Below are 23512 nucleotides of genomic sequence, written 5' to 3' on the forward strand. Positions count from 1 at the left end.
TCACTGGACACTGTGAACATCCACGGTCACCACTTCATGCATAATGGACCTTCCATGACCTTCCAAGCTATATAGTTTATGTCTTCCATATTTCCAACTATATCCATAATCACATACTGTGTATGCTACCATTGTATATAGTGTATTATCTTACTTTTTTCATTGATTGTACTTATTTGTATTTTTGTATTTCCTTCATATATCTGTACCTGAGCTGAGGCGACGCAAAAATTTCCCCGCTGTGGGATCAATAAAGTCTTGTCTTATCTTATCTTATCTCTTAAATAAAGTCCAGTAATCAAGACTGTGTTTGAAGGGACTAGACCATCGCTCGGGCTTTTATTAGGGCATTGTCATGATGACAATGATTTTATGGACCACAGTCAGATTCAGTGCTATGGTTTCACTCATAATATAATGACATAACTATGCAAATCAATCATCACATGCTCATGTTATTCAGTTTTAGCTCCCTCAAGATGAAGATGAATATCAGTATTCTTCATGTATCAGTAAAGCATGTAAACAACCCAGATATTTGATCAGTTCAAGTGAAATTCCTCAAACTTGACCCGTCTGGAGAAGTAATCACATGTTGGAGCCTTTCTAACACAGTGGAGACATGCTAACTAAAAAACAACTTGTCAATTTATTTTTTCTGTCTCAAATCACTGTAGGTCAAATAGACATGTTGATAAGTCTAATACAGCCATTCATTCAGTTTAATTCAAATTAAATTCAAATTTAACACAACAAGTAATTAAAATGCTGCACTTTTTTTAATCTGTCTGTGTGGAAATAATAGTTACAGCAAAATAATGAATACAAAATAACTGGATGTAAGTCCTCTTCTGTGAGCATTTCTGCTGCTCCATAAGTCTATATCGTTGTTTAGTTCTTCTGAGAGATAAACCTTACCCTGTTCAAATCTGGCCATAAACTCCACCCTTGTGCAAAGATCATATCATATGGACGGCCTATAGATTCCATACTTCCTGCTTTGTCATATGGTTCCAAAGTGCAGATGTACTAAAAATGATTGCATCATCAGCATTTGCATGCTAGACAATGTATGCTCTGGTTAGTCTCACATAGCCAGAGCTTTAACACGGACCAGTTGTTGATTAATGGTTGGAGGAACAAAATCCTTGTTTCGGTTTTTCCATCTTGGTGCCTGTGTCCTGAACAGGCCCTCTGTCTGCTCTGTTGTCAAAAGTTTCCATCTTGTGGTTTGATTTTCTCAATCTTTGCCCTTGCTTTCCTGCGCCACAGCAAAAGTCAAACATCTGCACAGTGTCTCTGAGCAGCCTTTGTCAATAAATTTGTCCCATAGGGAAATGGAGCTTTTTTTTTAAACTTCTCTAAATTCTGAACCTGTTATTGACACTGTGCAGCTACTTATGCTAACAACAACTATCTTCAGATTCCTTGATATTTTTGTCTAGTCCTGTTCTGTCTTCCTTCCTTCAGCCCCAACTGGTTGCAGCAAGTGGTCGGTTTGGTGTTAGCTCACAGGACTCATCTAGTTGTTGGGGTTTTCTGTTTTCTCTGTATTGTTGTCCAGTCTTTACCTTACCATATAAAATGCTTTATGTAACTGTTTTTGTGATTTGGCACTATGTAAATACAACTGAACTGAAAATTTAAAAAACAAACAAAAAACTTAGTGATTAGTGATAGTGCTTAATTTTAGTGTGCAGTATGGTAATAAACGGAAAAAAATTCTTGAATTGCTCTACTTTAACCATAGTACTTAATTCTTACTACTTAATAGTGTCAAATTCTCATTGAATACACTTTTTTGGTGATTATTTAGAATGAATTAACTGAAAATAGCTACTTGTTATAGTTATTAGTATTTGAAAAAGCTTCTACACAGTAAAAGGGCTAAAGTCAGAATACTTGAACATTTGAGGGCAGCAAAAACATATTCTGAATGCAACATCGAGGAAACATCATGACACATCCACTTCACCATAACACTCAACCATTTCTGTGGCTGTGGCTTTTATTTCCGCATGTCATGCAAGAGACTTTTGTACGTTGCCAGTGGTAACAAAAAGAAAAGAACCCACCTCCCAAGCAGTGCATAAATGTTGCATGCGACATAGTTTTGGCAATGATGTCTGGATACTGGTGGAGATGGATTTCAAAACCTGAGACTGGTGCAGTCGTTGGAAAAGACACTGTGCCAAAAACTTTGAAACCACTTCTTTCACTTTTATCCTGACTACAGGGCAGTGTTGACATCATGCCAACAATTACCAATGCATCAACCATAACAGCATCATAACAATCGTCATAGAGAGATGACTCTGTTTATTTGTTAGTTTGTAGCTGTTCTTTCTCTGTGGTGTTGAGTTTTCATGTTTCTATCAAGACATTTTGTGCTTTTGGTATTTTACTCTTGTCTGCAGTTTAAAGCAGTTTAACATTTTGTAATGGAATTACACCTGTTCTTTGCCTACGCCTGACAGACTATCTCTCTTTACCCATAAATGTTGGACTGTTTTCATTAACCACAGGTGGGTAACAAAATAAAGGGAAACAGTGACCCTTTTGACCCCTATTATTTAGGGATCTGGTCATCATGCTGTTGGGGGCAGTTTCCTGTCTATCCTGAAGGGACAAGTGAACCAAAACTGCACTACAAATCAACCCAGTGTTGTTCTGAGGGATCACCTTTATTCTGTGCCCAAGGTAGTGCTCTCTTTTACGATATACAATGCCTCCTGTTCATATAGGAACAAAGACTCACTGAAAATCCAAATCATGTGAATCATAAAACTGGATCTCAACATAGTTGATTGCCTATGGGAGACTGTGAACCACTGTGTTTGGAAAAACTCTATAGCAGTAAAATGATGGATCACTTCTCTATGGAGATGTGGAAAATCCAAGTCAAGACACACTGAAGCTGTTCTGGAGGCATATGGTACACTCAAGACCTGAACTCTTTCCACCATAAAGAAGTACCCTCAATGATCAGTTTTGACACCTCTGTATATATAAATAAAGATTTTGTTTGATGATAATTAGAATATTTTTTCTAGGATAGCTGCATAGGCAGAGATCCCCCTCACTAACTTCTGATGTAAACTCAGCCATTTTGTTCTACAAGCTGGCCTGAAATATGGCAAAGAAACCACCCATTTCATAAAAGGGTTACTCAAGGAGTGATTTTGATAATGAAGCAGGTGATTTTCTTTTAATGTGCCACTCTTCTCTAGTTATGTCTGTGCCTAACTTTCCTTCTCTGTTGCAAAGCAGGGATTATTAAGTGTGCCTATGCCAAAAGGCACACTTATTACTATTGCTCGGATTTATTATTATTATTATTATTTTCCTTTTTCAGCCTGACACAAGCTTCATATATGTTATATCATTTTGTGCGGCTGGATCAGGAATGGTGTGCTATGACTTTTGGTGTTTATTACTTCTATAGTTTTTTAAATATGAATATTTTAATGCAAGTTTTTGCCCATTCAAATGAATGGGAACGAACGAAAGTGAAACTTTACTTACTTTGTGGTGTGTTTGCTCACTCACTTAATTTGTGGTGTGTTGGCTCACTCTAGTGGTATGTCCCCGTATTTGGATTACCATAATGACAACAATATGAACGGCGCGCACAGCGTCGGTGCTTTCAGGAACCATTGGAATTCTTAAGGTTGCACGAAGCATTGAATAGTTACGGTAACGGCAAGGGTGTATGCTTGGTGGAAAACTGCATATCCCACAATTCAAAGCACGCCTCTACCAGTCAAACAATGGCGGCTGCCACTTGGTTTAATATATTCCTCTTATTTGTGTTTCTAGGTCACAAAGTAAACTTTTAAGATATTTTCAGGTGAGAATGTAGGTGTGTAAACGTCAAATATCTGCTCGTTTTGTCAAAACATCCCATATTGGCAACAGATTTTTCACGATGTTGGCTAGCTAGCGCCGCTTCACTCAAAAGCACCCAGGCTTGGCTTTCAGTGAGGCGTTTCTAACTCCTTTCATCCCCGATAGCTCCGCAAACAGTCTTTGTCTTAGCTGGACTTATTTTTCGTTTATATGGGCCGATGATGCTGGTCGATGAGGAAAAACTAACTGAGTTGTTTGGTGGTGGCTAACGCGGAGCTAGCTAGCCACCGGTATGTGTCTCTTTCCCCTCATATGTGGGGAAAGAAACATGTGAGGCGGCCGCCGATCGACCGGTTTTCAGGTGAGAATGTAGGTGTGTAAACGTCAAATATCTGCTCGTTTTGTCAAAACATCCCATATTAGCAACAGATTTCTCACGATGTTGCTGCTAGCCGGCTAGCTAGTTCGGCCGGCCGGCTAGCCGGTTAGCTAGTTCGGCCGGCCGGCTAGCCGGCTAGCTAGTTCGGCCGGCCGGCTAGCTAGTTCGGCTAGCCGGCTAGCTAGTTCGGCCGGCCGGCTAGCCGGCTAGCTAGTTCGGCCGGCCGGCTAGCCGGCTAGCTAGTTCGGCCGGCCGGCTAGCCGGCTAGCTAGTTCGGCCGGCCGGCTAGCCGGCTAGCTAGTTCGGCCGGCCGGCTAGCCGGCGCCGCTTCGCTCAAAAGCACCCAGGCTTGGCTTTCAGTGAGGCGTCTCTAACTCCTTTCACCCCCGATCGCTCCGCAAACAGTCTTTGTCTTAGCTGGACTTATTTTTCGTTTATATGGGCCGATGATGCTGGTCGATGTGGAAAAAATAACTGAGTTGTTCATATACCGGTGGCTAGCTAGCTCCGCGTTAGCCACCGGTATATGTCTCTTCCCCTCGTATGCGGGGAAAGAAACACCGATCGACCGGTGGTGGCTAACGCGGAGCTCAATCGTGGATAAGGGAAACCCAATGCAGGAGAAGCAGGCGGCTGGTGAACTGAATTTCAGGTAAGACGTTATTAACTGCACTCTATTTGGGTCAGATATAAACCGAGTTTAGGTGTAGTTTATTTTCGTTGTGCTGACAGTTACAATAACTGTACTGCGTGCTAGCTAGCACGACGGAGTTTCTATACAGCTGTGCGCGCTAAGTTACTGATTTTGAACTTTATGACAGCCTCCCCTATTTTCAGGCGAGAATGTAGGGGTGTAAACTTCAAATATCTGCTCGTTTTATCAAGAAGTCCCATATTTTATCAAGAAGTCCCATATCTCTCACGATGTTACTGCTAGCGCCGCATGGCAGCTAGCTGGCTAGGGCGGCTTGGCTGACACCTAGGCCGGGCTGACTGATACCCAGGCCGGCTCACGCTCTCGTTTCACCGCCGCATGGCAGCTAGCCGGCTAGCTGGCTAGCGCGGCTTGGCTGCCACCCAGGTCGGGCTGGCTGACACCCAGGCTGGGCTGGCTGACACCCAGGCCCGCTCACGCTGTCGTGTCACCCCTAGTCTTTCGTGATGACTCTTGGTTGGCTGCTGGACTTATTTTTCATTTATATGGGCTGGTGATTCAGTATGAGTGTCCGGTGAACTGAATGTCAGGTAAGACGTTATGTATATGTAAGGTAGTGACTGGAATAAGTCACAAGGTGTCGCTGTTGAGCTGCATATATGTTGTAAATTTTAGCAATTTTGACCATTTGTCCTCTGCAGGACACCGTAGTTCAGATTTCTCGTTCGCGTGGGCGCCATCTTGGTTCAGTGTTTACTGTGATGTGCAAAGGTAAGCACTGTCAGTGGCGAACTGCATTGGTTTTGTTTAAAAATAAGTGTTCCACTGTGTAAAATAGCGGTTTGTCATTTAAGCCGAGCATATATTTTGTTTATTGAGAGGTTCATGTATTGTCTGATGAGAGTATGAGACAAAGATATACTTTTCTTTCTTACTCTCATATAAAATATTTAGCTTTTATTAAATAGTTATCTGAATCTTACAACCAAAGTTTGTATAATAATACACAAGATTGGCTGTAGACCATTGTTAATCATTCAGAACACTGTGTAAAAAATAACAAAAAACAAAAAGTGAATGAAAAGTGCATAAATATTTATTTTACGTGTTTGATGTGTGTGGCAGGGCGTGGTCTGCAGTGCCGCTGCAGGGGAGGTGGACCCACCTCAGCGGCATCTGCAATCACGCCTCTCAGGTGTAAAGTCTGTGCTCTCTCTGCTTTTTTTTTTTTTTTTTTTTTTTGTGTATGTGTCGGGCTATGAGATGAAAAGCTACAGCCGGCTGTGTGGGTACAGCAACTATGTGTGAAAAGTGGTCCATAACGTAATGCTTCAAAGTGTGTTCATGCAAACATTGTCGGGTCTGCTTATGAACCTCTGCGCACAGCGTCTACAAATTGGGGCTGTACGAAGTCACCTCATCTTTACACAAAACTGTAAGCTGTCATCTGTGAGGCGCGAGCGGTGTTTGGTTTTACCATAGTTCATGGTGGAGAATGGCTGCTCTGCTGAGTTTTGCTCTCTGTAGCCGTTTGAATGGCAAACTATACTGATTAGCAGCGGCATAGGCACACTTAAAATTTCTTCAGAAATTTTCGCTTTCTAGTTTATTATTATTATTTCCACCGCACTGAAGAAGTCCTGGTGACCAGTTTTGCAAATTTGTATCTCATTTCCTTAAGCTTTTCATATATTTTTGCTTATCAAATGTCCAGAAATAGCGGTAAAATGCATCAAATTCAAAGGATGCACCATTTTGCAATTTCATTTATCCAGTATTATAAAAATATCAAAAAGACCAGCTGTACTTACTCCAAGTTCAAAACCTGACTTCAACACTTAGAAATTAAAACCAAGACAAAGATTGTTCCTGGAGGAAAAATAAAGTTGAAGTTTACTTGTGGCTTATTTTGTTGAGTGTGACATCCCGGGGGAATGCTGGGAGCAATAAGCACCCCAACAAAAATGAAAATCTTCAAAGACTTTTCAGTTCAACCCAGGTCAGTAGGGCAGAAAAAAAGGGGGAAACGGGACCTCCTTCGGTTAACCACCAATACATCAGCCTCCATGACTGCACAACACAGGCCATAATAGCCTTTAAAGGGATGACATCATGAACACGGCAATGGAACAAACCACCTCACCATCCCACCGAGTGTGAGATGTCAGACGGGCTGCACGCTAAATCGTTTTTTCATGCACAAAAAGAGACAGAATGTGGGGTTTTTAAGGAGGGATGGGGGTGGATGAAAAAGGAAAAATTCCAGGAAGTGTTGGCTAATACCAGAGACCTGGATTAGAGAGAAGAGAGGGGAAGTGTTTCTCTGCATGTGCGCCTCCTTAAAAATTCCGCGAGGGACTGAGGGAGAGGTAACATTTCATAAACAAGAGACAGAATATAAGGAAAACTGAGAAAATAAAAATAAAGAACACAAGGAAACCTGTTAAAAGCTCATCGGTGTATCATGACTGTAGGTGGTTGCAGCCGGTGTGTACGCACACTTGTGAACAAAACTATTCAATCATACACAATCATTCAGGCTTTCTGGCATATGTGTGTGTGCACGTACATACCAAGAGATGCAGTCATGACGGTGACACTCTCAGAAGTTGTCCTCCTGTTTGTAGGTTTCCTGTTTACCCCCAAACTTCCAGGATCTCCCCTTCCTGTTCCAAAAACCTCTATCTCTTTCTACTACGCTCTGCCTCACTGTGTGAATGAAAGCCTCCCTGTGACCAAGAATCTCCTCCTCTCTCTCTCTCTCCCTTTTTTCACTTCTGTATGCAACAAAGCAATGTGAACTCAACTCACTGGAGGTTTCTTGTGTGTGTGTGTGTTCAGGGGCTGGATAGTTTCGCTGCCATGCCCAATTCCTTTCGTATCCCAGATGGAAAAATGAGCTCCCCTGTTTGTTCCTGGCGTGTTGTGACTCCGCACAACTTCTGGGTTTGTATGAAGGGAGGGACAGAAAAGAGAGGGAGGAAGAAAGAAGAGGTAGGGAATCCCCCCCGCCCTCCCAACCCCCCACTCCCTCCCTCTTACTGACCACTGAGCATTGTTCCTGCTCAGCTACTGTGAGCACTTTCCCCCAATCAGAGTGGATACCAGAGGGGTCAGAGGTCACTTGTGGCCTTTTATGGACCATAGAGAGAGAGAGGAGGAGGTGGTGGGGTTTGAAGACTTTCTATGAGCTCTCTGTCAGGGCATGTGTGTCCACTCCCACCATCTGCTCACTACAAATGCAAAGGAAAAAGCATGCAGACACACTGACAGCGTCTCCTGCCATGTGTCTAATCTTAGCACCTCGTAAATTACACCATAAAGCTCCTGATGAATTGAATTGTGTTTACTTTTGCTTGAAATGAAGCATGCGCTGCATGCCTGGTTTTGACAGGAAATGAGATGGAATGGATTTTAGTTTTATCTTCATTGTTTGTTTTTTCTTTTTCCTTTTTTATTTGTAAAATGCATGCTAGTTTTACTGCTCAATTTGCTATACACTGCTGTAACATTTACAGAGATGAAGTTGACTTGAATTGCTGACTTCAGTTATTCATCTACACACGCCTTAAACAGCATCAAAAAGAGTTATCGAGTGTTGCATTAGCTCAGGCATGCTGCATAGTCACTCAAGCTCAGCTTGCAAGCCACTTTGAAACCCACCTCCAGCTGCTTTTTGGTGTTAATGATTTCATCTTTGTCATATCTCTTATCAGTGATGACTGCTCTGTTTTGTAATGGGATCTTGCTGTTGCTCTCCATGTGGAAGAATGTGGAGTTTTATGGCCAAATATAAATTACTTCAAATGAGAAAACAGTCTTCTTTTGACTATCAGACTCCAAGCTGAGATGCACTGGGACACCCCAAGTGTGACAAACTAAGCAAAGTACTTTAGTTGCTTTGTATATCCATCTTGTATATAATCGTAACTTCTATGAGACACATGTGTAGTGAGTGAAATTATCACATTATTCATTATGCAAGCTATTTTGCATGACACTGTGCATACTACAGGCAACTTTCAGTCTTTTGTTGACATCTGGATCATTATACTGCATGTCTACACAATGACCGTTGAAATATTTAGCTAAAGACCCTTTAGCTCACTCCTATTCACTAAGCACAACAAAAAGCAACCGTTTGAAGAGGTCGTGCTCCCCTCTGTGCTATACCCTCTGACTTGCTCCCGACCTTTCACCCCTGAGGTTCAGAAAGTCAAGTGTCTATCTGAGCAAACCATCTGACTCTGTTAAACCTCAGCTCGTAACTACATCTACATTCCTTGGCTAAAGCCTGCTTCCGCTGGCTGAGACCTTCTGTATATATATCAGTGTTTATTTTGATTCATACAAAAGTACACACAGAAATTATCATTACATAACACTTGAATTTGAGCTTGCCATCACGAGGATATGAAAGTACACAAGTGCAGAAACCGCAGCAGAGTTCATCTTTAGGTTGATGATTGCCTGGTACTGTAATGTTGGTTTCCCAAAGGCTTAGATGTGAGTCTGCTATCCATTTTAAAAATCTTAGTGTTGTTACTAAACAGCCTTAAAGCATATAACATGTGTGGGGTATCTCTGTTTTGGTAAGAAATCTCTGTAGGCACTCATATAGTAGCATATACGCAATGCATTGACTGGTTAAAACACTTTTTATAACAACATCCCATATGTTATATGCAATGTTTGAATAATTACCACCTAACTCTGAAATCAACCCTAGTTCTATCATGTGTTTTACCCTACTATCATTTCTGGGTATGGTCCCCAACTTTATGGTTTTGGTTCAGCTTTATGATGCAGCAGCTCTTCTCTTTTGGCTATTTACCTTTAAGAAATAAACAATATGTTGTTTTCTGCTTTATATTATACTTTTAGATTTGGCTTTTGTGCTACTAGGGTGCTAGTAAATGCATTAAGTGTAACTGGCAAATTCTGTGACTGCTTTACCTGTTTCAGATGTTTTTTTTGTTTTACATTTTTTGTCTTTTCTTTATTAGGAAATGAGAAACACTATAGTTAGATCATTTTTATGGTTAGATAAGACTTTCAAGTTCATATTCTGGTTTATTATCTGTCTAACTCTATATTGCCTATGTGTAGCTGCTTTTTATCTTTGCATACTTTTGCTCAAGTGCTAACTGCCCTCTAACTCCAGAGATATAGAATGAGTAATAGCATCTCACTAAACTCTTGGCAAAGAAGCAAAAGACAATTCCCCCTAATTTATATTTATTTAAATAAAAAGAACTTTCACATGTTAGTTTAATAAACTCAGTTTTCCTTTTAGACTCAAATTAGAGTAGACTTTAAAAAAGTCTATCAAATTCACTGGAATACTAAAATGTACACTATAATTCTACGAGCTTCATAAAAATACCAGCACATATGACACACCAGGATCTGTTGTGAATTAGGGCTGCCACGATTAGTCGACTAGTCACGATTACGTCGACTATCAAAATCGTCGACGACTGATTTAATAGTCGACGCGTCATTTGAAGCTTTGTAAGATCCCAAAAGCAGGAATAAGTAGCAGGATTTAAGAGTGTAATAACGGACTGAAACAGAAGATGGCAGCACTGCATGTACAAGGATGCCAGCTGCCGTTAAACCCCGAAGAAGAAGAAACTGTGTCCCAGAATTCATAGCGCGGCCCAGCGCAGTTGTCAACAATGGCGGCAGCTAGTTAGTTTTAATATTACTCTTATTATTCTTTCTGGGTCACAAAATAAACGTTTAACATATTTTCAGGCGAGAATGTAGCTGTGTAAACCTCAAATATCTGCTCAGTTTATCAAGACACCACATATTTTCAAAAGCGCTCCGACGTTTTCGGAGGCGTCTGTTACCCACTAGCTCGATAGCTAGCCGGGGGCCATGAGAGCACCGGACTCCCGGCAGATCGTTTTCAAACCCACCGCCCTACTCAGGTTAAACATATACAAGTCACTTAGATAACTTAAAAATGTTATTGTTTGGCTTTTTTCAGTATTTTATTTGTTCCTGAGTAAATCGGCTGAGTTTATTAAACTCCACCGAAACAATCTGCACATTTAATTAGAATTCAATTAACTATCATCTTGTCTTTATTTTTAGTTAGCACAGACCTTAAACACTTAAAGCTGTAAGCTAATGATAGTTATATAAGAGCAGATGCTGCTGGTGCAATAAGCTGTACTTTTACGTTCAATGGATGATGATCTGATTAGTCGACTAATCGCAAAAATAATCGGTGACTAGTCGACTATCAAAATAATCGTTTGTGGCAGCCCTATTGTGAATACCTCGGTAGTCGTTACTGGAGCGTTAGTGTGTCTGACTGGGTGCGCCGTTGTTTTTTAGCTGCCTGATGCTGTCCACAGCAGTAGCCTAAGGTCAGACTGTGATTACAATAATGACTGTAAACATTAAAAAAATATTTCAAATGTGGTACGTCACTGTTTTGTCCAGACAAGGCAAACTGTTTCCCAGACTGCAGTTTAATTTTAAGTTGGGGAACAGGAAACTGTTGTCTGATCCCCGAGCGAAAGATATTTGGTGTTGTTTGTTAATTCATCCATGCAGTAAAGAAAAAAAAGCCTTTTTTTACATAACTGATGATTACTCTTTCAGCAGCTATTACTCCATCCTGCTGCCGCTCTGCTTTGAAAAACGTGTTTACAATAAACAGGCAGACCCGCTGTTTCAAAGCTCAAACTAATCTGCCTGCAATACAATGCAAAATGCCACCATAAATATCACTTTAATTACTATCTCTATAATAGGATATCACCATTGCAACCAGTGTTCCAAAAGCCTCTGCCATTGCCATCAGCACAAGAACTGTGCACCAGGAGCTTCACAGCATAGTTTTGAATAGCAGAGCAACTCCTGTACATAGGGATGGGTATCGTTTAGGTTTTATCCGATACCGGTGCCAAATCGGTACTTTTGAAACGGTGCCGGTGCTTAAACGGTGCTCGAACCGGTGCTTAAAGAATGGAGAACGCAAACTTTGTCCAAAAACCTCCCATGTTCAGCTGTTTTTTTTTTTTTTTTTTTTTTTTTTTTTTTTTGTAAAAAGATAACAATGTTAGCCTTTTCTGCAGCTATGGGGCATATATGGTATCACTCTTGGCTGGAAGCAGTGCTTAAACAATGGAAAAAAAACCACAAACTTTGTCCAAAAACCTCTCATGTTCAGCTGTTTCCCACTTTTTCTTTGGTCATTTTAGCCTTTTTGTCCAGGGTGAAAGGAGTATCTGCCATCAAACAAGAGGACAGCCGCATGTAGCTATGATGATGTTTGCTAGTTCACCTTACATGCATTAATGTAATAACGTGGTTAGCCTACTCAACGTAAATTACACACGAACAACATTTAGCTACTCACGCAGAGAAGAACGGCTGCTGCATCATCATCCTCATCATTTCTGCTACACTGGCAGGGCTAGGGACCAGGACTCTATTCTTCGGGTTTTTGGGGGATGTTGCTCCGGGTCCGATAACTGGCAACCCACCCAACGTGCACAGTGTGAGGTCTCGCAGCAAGCTATCAAATACGGCGCATTTCTCGGCTTTTAAAAAAAACGCTATGCGTCGCCAGGTGTTTCATCAGTTTCGAGGTGTTACCTCCTTTGACAGTATCACAGTATCAGCTTAAAGCACTTGTTGCAGGCTGCTGAGTTTGCATATTTTGCTGTGAAGTACAACCAGACTTTTGACCGCTTCGCCTTGGACATTTTTAATCTGTAGCTCTGCTCTAACTGAACGTACGTACCTGGCCCCGCCTACTATCCTGGGAAACGTAAAATGATTGGCTAGAAGTGTATCACAGCTCAGGGAAAAAAAAGCACCGAAATAAAGCACCGAAATGTGCGCTGCTTTTCGGTCTGGTTACTACCGTTTATGTCAGAACCGGTGCCATCATGGCACCGGACACCGGTACCCATCCCTACCTGTACATATAATGTGCGATTGGCCTTGAGACAACATCACCATGTTGCCTTAGTATGATTAAATGCTCATTTTTACTCATTTCTGACAGCACAATAAACTCCTCCAGCAGCTATGTGGTACGCACCTTCTTAAGCAGGATGTCCCAACAACAAAAGACCCTCCCCTCTCCCCCTGTCCCCTCCCAGAACAGGACATGAGTGGACATCCTGCCAGCAGTGGTCTCTTCCTCTGTTACTGAGAAACTATTATTAGCGGATATCCAGCATCAGCTGTCCTGCATGACAAGATATCGAAATCCTTTTGGTTTACCGTAAATAATATAAAGACATAGATGAAAATAATGAAGACAAAGGTCTAGAAATCAGGCATATATCTACCCTGACCACACACAAATGACCAAAAACAAAAGCCATGCCAGCATATGCAGCTAATAGCAACAAAGCATAGGTTAGGTATGTGTATGAGTGTGTGTTTTTGGTATCCTATGCCAGAAGGACATTCCAGCCAACTCTTGAACCCTGTCCAACAGCAATCAGGAGCTCAAGTGTTTGGATTGAGTGCTTTTGTCAGTAACACACTCATCTATGTTTTTGGTCTCTCACACACTCCTGGCAAAATGTACCTTGTGTCAAGCTGTGTTGGTCAAACTGCCTGCCTGTCCTGAGCTGGGAAAACTCTGAGAAATGTTTCACTGGAAAGAGAAGGAGAACACTGATAAGACTTGCTAATGCGAACACACCCACGAGCACAAGTGTTCATTCTGACATGATCTCTTACCATAAGGCGTTGGAGGAGACACTGGGAAGGCAGGAGTGGGAGGGACGATGTCAGAGCTAACTGTCCGTCCTTGATAATCCACACTGTTGTATTTATAGAGATGTCCGTGCTATTTAAAAAGAAAGAAGTAAGAAAGCGGTATGAAAAAGGGGAGACAAGTAAAAAGCCCATTTTTCCCCACAAAGTCTTAAAAGATGACAAGACACACACACAAGCAGACATCAGTCTTGTGATCTGTGTGTGGCTGCAGCCTGTGTTTTGGTGTAAACACTTGGGCCATTCATTCCACCCAGCTGTAAGACTGAGTGCAAAACTAAAAGACTGATAATAATAATAAAAATAAGAGCAAAGACAAAGAAACATCAACATTAAGATGTAGACATTGTTTCACAATCAGGATCTCTTTATCTCCTTCTCTGTAACAAAATTGAAAGTGCTACATCTAGTAAAGCCCTGTCCACACAAACATGGGTAATTTGGCCGTTCACTAGTGACGAATGAAACACGTACTTTTGGAAAGAGGGCATTCATGCATTTTATGCGGTTGCCAGCATGTAGCATAACAACCACAGCCACTGGAATAACCCCAGACGTGCTTGTAAAAGAATGGGTCGAGTTTGACTACTGATTGGGCATATGCCTTGCATTCAGAAGGAGACACATTGACTACTTTTACTCAGGCATGCATTTTAAAATTTATAGCATGTTTCTAGGGTGATTACTTCAAAGAATGTAGCTTTTTGAAAGCAGATGATTATGCATGATCCAATGCAATGTTAGCTTTATAGCCAATTTGCTCATGCTTTTAGCTTACCCCTGCTTGATTTTGTGACCTACTGTATTAGATTTGCTGATTCTCTAGCACTGCTAATATTTTCTTTGCATTGTTTCAAATTAGCTGATGATGATTTGCTGCTTTTTGCTTAGTTCCATTGGTGATATTTTAGCTTTGCATATTCCATTTATAGTAATGTGCAAAGCTAATGTGATGTTACCTTTGTGTCACACTAGCTAATGCTATAGCTCAAATATTTTAGCTCTATTCTTGATAGTTTATCTGTTTCATTTAATGCTACATTTCTAATAACCCACTTACCATAGCTTACATCTCATTTCAGATTAAGCTTCTTAACTGAGGCTAGATCGTTGGCAGGTTTGCTGTGTTGTTATTTTATGTGTTATTTTATGTATTAAGGTTTAAATAAAATTGTTTTTACAGATATATCCCAGTATGTAGTATATATTTTACTAAAATGAAACCTAAAAAGTGTGTTTACCTGAGAGGGCAAGGAAGGACTGTAGCCTGGGGAACTCCTTAGGCTCTGATGTCCACCCTCTCTCCATACTGGACTATGATGACCAGCGTAATCTGTAACATCAGTGACCTGCTTCTGTTGTATCCAACCTGATTGGAAAGCAAAGTGATAACGAGGGTTGAGGTTGGGGAGGGCAGTGGTGTGTGAGGAAGAAAGGGAGAGAACAGACAGTCAGTCAGATTATGATCTGAAATGCAGTCAACCACAGATTCAAATTCAGTCATTCCTTTTTCTTCTCCATTGCATATGCTTAAAGTTTTGTCTAATCTAATACAAACAACACTGAACAGTAGTTGGACTTTATTCTGACCGGTTGCAAATTAAGAAAGAAAAGCTGATGACGGTGATTCCTCTTTGACGTGTTGCCTCTGACAGAAAGCTTCTATTAGTATACATGTATCAACAAAGCAGGGAGACTATCACAAGGGCAGAGCTTATATGACTAAGCAAGACTTCACTGTGACCAGATGGTGGAACATCGGGGCGGCTTCTCTGGAAACCATCTGCTGAAACAATCAGTTGTTCTCTTTTCAAATATGAGTGGATAGCCCCCTGAGCTGGATCTTATCTAACATCAGAAATACTTAAATGATCTTTCTCAATAAGTACAACATTTGTTGTATGGAACTATGAAGAGAGTATAGTTGATAGCTAAAGATTCAAAAAGAACCAAAAGTCAACCAATTGATAAGGAAGTATGAGATAACTACAATATTACTGTAACTTAAATCATCCTAAGAGCCTGCAACAGTTAGCTTAGTATTGGCCTCGCTGAGTGCACACAGCTTAGAAAAACAACTAGATACGTCCTGAGCTGACTAATCAAATGTAGACTGTATGAAGCCTCTCACCATCGGCTTATTGCTTAGCGCATTCCCCTTTCCTTATGGTTAACCTTGCAGTTCCAGAAATCACATCACTTTAAGAAACAACAACATCCAACCTACGCACATCTGGATGGAGCAAAAAGGCAGCACTGCTTGGTTCTTTCAATGAACAGCTTTAAAGTCTTACAAAGTATTAGTCTTGCAAAACCTGATCTAACTCCACAGCTTTGTTCACAATGGTAGCGCTTGCCTCCCCATGTGCAAAACTCATCAGCAACCCACGCCACCAACCAACCATTCACTAGGTTCTTCTCTCATGTGTTGTAATAGAGGATTGTATCCCTGTTTTGGGGTTTTTAAATAAAATATTATAACTATAAATCAGTTACCCAAATTTGTTGACAGATATTTAAAGTCAAAGTGGTAGTGCCACAAACTGACATTCATGGAATGTCTACATTAAAGAACACAAAAAGTAAAAAAAAAGTAAGAAACAATTCCCGAGTTGCAAAAACAAAGCCAATGGTGATAGCTTCTGTCTTGACCTCTGCAAGCACTTTTCCTGATGAGTTTGTGGGCTCAGACACTCATTTGGGGTCTTTGTCCTAGTGAGTCAATTCCCATAGGTTCCCATATTAAAATGTATCACTTCGAAGCATTAAAAAGCATATCTACAGCTAAAGAAAGGGGGGACAGAAGGATCATGGTTGTTTTCACTGAAACAGGCACTGTTAAAGTTAAATTCTATAATTTGTATCTTTATATTTATATGTTTATGTTTACAGCACTGTCTGCAGCTTGCTAACATTGCTTAGTAACACTAGTACACACTGAGTACACTCCTTCCTCTCACCACAGCATGATCCCTTCTAGGTATGAATTACAGCAGTCAGAACACTGACACTGAGTCCAGAAATCAGGGTTTTATGCTGTGGAGATTACATCAGTAGATTACACACAGTTCTATATGTTTCAACCAAAGAAGAAAAATATTTTTACATGCAATTGTGACCACAAAGTAAAGGCGGATTTTTTTAAAACTATACTTGGGCAAATATTTTGGGATTATTGTAAGTTATAAAACAGTCTTACTCAACAGCAATCACCAAAACCACACCATAACACAGCAACCACAGACTGATGTGAGTCACAATACAGATATACTGTACATGAGATCACCCTCAGTTGTGGATTCATGTATAAACAGTGACAAGGAACACTGTGAGCTCAGCTTTCACTGTGAGTATTCATCATCTCAGAATCACATGAAAGCAAAGCTAAAGTGGACCAACTGAAACTAATCCAGTTACTGTCTGTCACACACCGGCGGGGCTGCCGAGGGAGCAGTGTCGAGTATCACTTCGTGCCCACCGTGTTTGTGAGAGGGCTATTCTCTTCTGAAGATGATGAGAGGGAGAAGGACAGCAAAGTGTTGTGTCGCAACTTCAAAAGCATTCCTGATTGCTCACACGTTCCTACCTCGAAACATTTCCACAGTAATTAAGCAAGTGAAGTGTTAGTTACAGATCAACCTCCAGCCTACTGATACACTTCATCAGCTACAAACATACATTTTAAGAACTGATATGAACGATTTAGGAGCTGTCAACCTTGCAAGCGCTCAAGTGTTGGGGTGGTCTTACATGAACCACTGGTGGATGATAACATCACTTGTACACTTAAAACCCACTGACCACAGATGACTACCAACTCAGTGGTTGGCTGGTAAATGCATTGAATTCTTTCCCATTCAGATTGCAAGTAATTGCGGCAACCATCTGCTCATATAGCGGTTGAGGGTGTTGCACGTTCAACCTCTGTGCAACCACTTTCAATTGCATTACACAAAGATTTCAGAGTTAAGCATGCCAGATATAAACAAGCCAATCAAAACTTACGCACCCATCAAGTAGTCTGCTGAGTTAACCTGTGGGGATAGGGCCACATCAAAGTCTGTAACTATTTAACGACAAGTAAATCAGTAAACCTTAGTCCTAAATCTGCAATAAGACTAAACTGTCTCCTGACAAATGTATAATATCTTAACTTTATCCAAGAGCATCTGACATTCCCGACTGAATTTTGATAAAATTAAATTATGAAAAAGGATTGTTTTGATTTCTTTCACTGGCAAGAAGTCGAGTATGTCTGTAACCACACATACCTTATTTATGTAACCTTTTATTTCTGCCTCTGTATATTTCCATTCAAAATAAGACAGACTGGAGGGCAAACACATCATTGCATAGCAAGCAGTGAGGGCCTGATTTTACACTGCTTACATAGCAAGAATATGTAAGGCTGTTTAATCAAATGCTTCCTCCTTCTCAGGAAATACACTTACAAACACACCTTCTGTAAGAAATGCAGATGTAGCTCACAACCAAAGAGTGCATCGGCACTGCAGGCAGGGTTATAAAAGCTTCCATGTGTTCAGACTGAACGGAGCTTAACGATATATAAAATACAAGTTTCATCTGTCCACAAGCAATTTTCACAGGTGTGGTAATGGTAAATGAACTGAATCTTATATAGCGCTTTTCTACTCAAAGCACTCTATACAACATGCCACATTCACCCAATCACACCCATTCACCCTTCTCTCTTTTCATACAACACGAACAAATGTGTATTGTATTTGCTACATCTGGCTTTTTAAAAATTGTTTTTATCCATCATTCTGACGTCCATCATTTGTCCTCTGATTGCCAAGAATCTCGAGAACAATTTTATAAAATGACCTATTCTGATCAGGTTAGATGTTAAAGTCAACACTGATGCTAATCAATATTTTTCACTTTTATAGTAGTATTCGCCACACTTCTATGTGTATAATAAGTGGAATTTCCATTTATTTGTTCACAGAATATATTAAACTTAATCTATGTTACTTGTTAAGCACCTTGGCATACCCTTGGTTTTTAAGTGTGCTTTATAAATAAAGTTTATCATTATTATTATTATTATTATTATTATTATTATTATTATTAATCCTTAGGGGAACATAGTTACAACTGTGTGGTGGTCTTTCACTCCAACACACAAATGTCGACCTCTAAAATGTCCCTCTGGTGTTGGAGATATCTCGGATATAAATTTGAGGCTTCCCATTCATTGATGAATATATTACTTGTAATAGCTGATGTGCCATGCATTGTGTTTGCTTTTACCTGACTGATGAGTTCTTCCCTTGTTGCTGAGGCCATTGCTGTGTAGGGAAGCAGAGCGAGTTAAGGGGGAATAGCAGGTAGGAACAGGAACAAAGGTGGGATCCAAATCCAGAATCAGCTGATTGAGCTGCTCTATGGACTCATCAATGTCTGTGGATAAAGACGCTAGTTCGTCTTCTTGACAAGCTGACGTTTGTGTGGCATTAGCAGAGTGTATGTTCTGTGTTTTATCTATGATATGTGCATCATTCTCATGCACCAGCCCTCTCTGCACTGCTTCCCTGCTGCTGAGTCCTCGAGGTGGAGTGTCTGGAGCAGCCACAGATGCAGCCAGAGGTGGTGGCCTCCCTTTCTTTATCCTGCTCGACTTCCCATCCCCATCAACTGTAATGAAGTTATCACTGACAGCAGCCTTTTGTTGCTGCTGTACCCAGGAGTGCGTCAAGTACTCACTTTGGGCTAGATTCTGAGTTTTGGGCAGATTTTCGGACGAGAGGGAGCAAATACTACTTGAGTTCGGAATGTCTAGAGCAGGAACTGCACCACTATCTGCTTCATCCTCATCATCCAATATGTCAGTCTCCCTCTCGCTGGACGAAGCCTCTCCATTGATTGTGTGTCCCAATCCAGACTCATCTCTAGCTATCTCCTCCTTTCTTCCACTAGTTGAAGCCAGCTCAGTCATGACTTCCTGAAGACGCTGAGGAAGCTCAAAGTCCACCTCAGAGACCAGCTTCCCTGCTTGGGTGCACTTGTCCTGGTTGGCTTCTCTCTTCAGTCTGGCTCCAGTCAGCCCCTGTGAGGCAACAGACAAGCCAGAATCACTGCTGGCAGATGGAGCTCGGTCACTGCAACTACCACTGCAGGTAGTTAAAGGGAATGAAGCTCCTTCCTCACTACTCGTCTTCCTCTCTCTGCCACTCAAAACAATGTTTCCAGGGTCCAGGGCATGGGGGGGAGCTGTGGGTAGATGAAACAGAATTATACCATCAATTTTTTAAAGCAAAATAAAATGGAAAGTAATTTAGTCAGAGATAATATGGCATTCATATTTCTGACTTTTTTATGCCACTGGAGTTCTTAATGTTTAACTGCCATTACAGGAGAGTACAACAGACAACTGGCTAATTACCTCTTTTGAAGCAGATTTTTTTTTCAAATTGCTAAACTGTATTACGTCAGCAGCACAATCAGAGGACACAGATGTGATATTTCAGCATAAAATGGTCAAAGCTGCACTCGGACAACTGTATTTAAAGCTGAAAACAGCACCTTGGAATTGAACATATTCCTGCTACCGGTGATTCTGTGCCTGCACAACTACTGTACATGACTCATTACGGCAGACACACTCCATGGAGATAACACAGAGCCCCATTGTGTTTGCTGGTAGATGCATGTGTCACACAAAGGACGTGTCTTTCATAGACGTCTACCTTGGGTCAGATACAACCGATAGCATGGTCACGCACACAGCTTTTCTATCCTTTAACTGGGTGTAGCAACAAGAGAATATATTTGTCTTCCTGCAATTCCTGCAATGATATAGCTTCAGAAATGGGACAAATTGCTATTTTTTTGTCATATACGGTGCTTAACAAATTCATTAGACCACCTGTCATAAAAACAACAAAAAACTAATATGTTAGAAATCCTGTGTAAAACTAATAATGACTGAATTCATGTTTTATACTTTGCTGAGAAGTCACAAATTAGGTAAGTAAGGTTCATTCAGGTAGCGCTTTTCACAACAAAAGAGTGCTTTGCAATACAGAATGAGTGTAATTCAGTGTAACAATCATTACTGGTAGTTTTATTTTAGCATTAAAAATATTATTTTGATTTAAGAGCTTATCCATGCTGGTGGATTAACCACTAAAGTATTTAATATAGCATCATATTAGATTTTCAATACTTTAAACATACTTTTATGTACGTGAAACACAGAAAACTAAACAGTGCTGTATAACTAAAAGAGCAAGTTATCTTCCAAAACAGGGTGCTGCACTTCGACAGGACTGCCCTGTATAGTAAATACAACAATACGTACAGTGCATACCAGAGCTGTATGAAGATAGCCTCTTAAGTCCAGAGAGGCAATAAAACTCAAATACCAGACATGCATGGTAAACCCTCACAGCTGGTCTAATAGCTCTCTCACAGAGAGATGCACACAGTTTCCAAACATGCTGCATAACTCCACAATTTACAGAACTTCATCACTTTAATAGAAGTAAATAAATAAATAAATGAAGTCGAGCTTACTTTTTCGACTGCTAGGAGTAAACTTTCACTGGCCCCACTGCAGACTAGAAACAGGATGGAAATGCTTTGCTGAAGCCTAACCACCCGAGTCACAGAAAGAGGAAAACAGGAACAGATGACAAGCAGAATGGAAAGAGACACAGGGACGAGGGTAGAATGAAAAGGATGGAAGTGAAAGCAAAGTGAAAAAAGATTTAGGCTAGCTTCTCTTCTTCTTACAGTGTTTGTAGTCCTCACTGTCTCTCAGGCTGCCACAGGAAGACAAGCAAAGAACATTCTTTCTCTTAAGGTGCTAAGAGCTCTCCAGTGTCCCCCCTCCTACTCTCTCTTTCCCCTCTCTCATGTCATTCTTGCACTCAGTCCCTGCACTATGAATCCCCGCCTTTGCCGTCAACACGTAATTCGCTCTGCTTTGCCTCCTTTTTTTTGCCCTCCCCCCTGCATCCTGTCCAGGCTGCGACAGGTAGGCAGAGAGAGAGTGCACTCATGCATTTTTATGTCCAAAGGGGAAACTGGAGAGAAAGGAAACTGAAGGGTGGATCATTCACTAGACTTGCAATCACACACACCACACACACACACACACACACACACACACACACACACGAACACACAGGTGGAAAAGTGTGTACAACACACATATTGCACTTTCAAGGGAAAAAAACACACACACCAAAAAAACAAAAACAAAAAGCAAACAAAGCATAAGGACCTTGAGCTCTCCAAATATGGAGAGGGGAATGTAAACATGGAGGCGGGCTTTGGAGAGATTGTCTGGAAAAGGGGGATGGGGACACATTGGACAAATTGCAACCTGTAACTTGAACTTGAAGGTAGAAAGAGTGAGATAGGAGATTAGATAAAGGAGACAAGAGGAAGGGAGAAAGTACAAGAAGATGAGGAGATAAAGTGAGGAGGAGTGTGTGGGAGGGCAAAGCAGAACCGTCTGTGATTGAAAACAATGTTCTTGCAAGTGTCTGTGCGGCTAACTGGCATTGCACCTTCATTACGCTTATGTGTAACGTGTAATGCCTATTTGTTTGCATTCATGTGAGCGTGTGTCTATGTGTGTTTACATGCCGCTTGTAAAAGCTCTATCTAAATTACATGGCTGACCATGGGCAGGTTTAGCAAAACAGCTGGAACCGAAGCCTTAACCTTCCACTTACAAGTGATTGTTTCAGCTGTCTCGATTTTGAGGTCTTGTTTTGTATTGTTTATTTCCTGTGTGTGAACATTTATTCCACCTAATGTATAAAAAAATTTTTAAAAACCCACACCCGCCTCCAAAACACACAGCTCTGGTCTGGCTGCGCTCTCAAAGATTGGCGTTACACCCGTTCCCAGGAATGTCAAAGAGGCCTTTGTGACCACAACAGTTGTAAGCTGTCACACTGATGACCAGGCAATTACCCACAAGACTGGCCACAGCAATCTCAGGGATCTAAGGGTATTAACTACTACATAACAGCCAAAGGTACTGTAATGGAAAGGTTACCAAAAAAGCTACAAAACACACACAGATATATAAATATTTGACATATCATCACCTTGTAAAAAATTCTGGGATTGGACCTTAAATTCGAAAGATATGCTTGATGCAAATTTGCCAGGCGTGGTCTCTTCCATCTCCAGATTGCTTGGAAGAACTATGTTCCTTGGACCACTTTCTTAATTGCATTTTCAGCACAACCTTCAGACAGCAAACATCACCTTCTCTTTCAAATTGAGATACATATTATTTAAAGGGTATCTCTGATATATTCCAGTAGTTTTCAGCAAATGTCAACAAAATACTTTTCTAGTCCATTTTTGATATCAACAAATCAGGGCACCATACATTGGTCCCTTGGGGAAAAGGCTCTTGGCAGGAATATGGCATACAGGGGGTCTCTATTTTGCAGAAGATTCAACTCACATGGTAGAGGCGCAGATAGCCATAAAAGGATTACAAGTACACAATTTAATAGTATGGGCTGTGTTAAAAGCTGGAGACGGAAAAGGATATAATATTGAAGGGGAGGTCATCGAAGTCAGAGAAGTTTTCTTTTAAAAAAGTAACAAGACAAAGTTACACCATTCCATTTGGATAAGCAAGGCCACCAGTCCTTGCCCAGTGAAATCTAACATTGGACATTACTTAAAAACAGATTAAATGAAAGTGATCACTTTTGTTTAACCTCAAACAGGATATTTTTATAAAGCTCCTGAGATACTTGCATACTGCTTTAAATTACTGTTAGTAGCTGTAATTGTGGCTGCAGTTGGCTGCTGTCGAGGGAAGCTGGCTTAACTCTGGCTGCATACAGAGCTACTGCAATCACTTT

The 23512-nt window shown here is 40.9% G+C and overlaps 1 protein-coding gene across 2 annotated transcripts in view; it reads right to left on the bottom strand.

Moving 5' to 3' along the window:
* The window catches only part of LOC309691867 (tensin-3-like), a 58821-nt gene that overhangs the window by 19863 nt on the left and 15446 nt on the right, over positions 1-23512 (bottom strand). The window contains exons 13-16 of one of the 2 annotated variants that reach the window (XM_082509880.1): positions 18921-19880; positions 14885-15012; positions 13608-13716; positions 13453-13521 (exon numbers count right to left, since the gene is read on the bottom strand). In XM_082509880.1, the coding sequence (XP_082366006.1) occupies positions 13453-13521; positions 13608-13716; positions 14885-15012; positions 18921-19880 (1266 nt within the window). The remainder of the gene's footprint in view (positions 1-13452; positions 13522-13607; positions 13717-14884; positions 15013-18920; positions 19881-23512) is intronic. The other variant, XM_082509881.1, reaches the window with a different exon arrangement.

The sequence above is a fragment of the Aulonocara stuartgranti genome (assembly GCF_965226115.1).
Source record: "Aulonocara stuartgranti genome assembly, chromosome: 17".
NCBI classification, from domain to species: Eukaryota; Metazoa; Chordata; class Actinopteri; order Cichliformes; family Cichlidae; genus Aulonocara; species Aulonocara stuartgranti.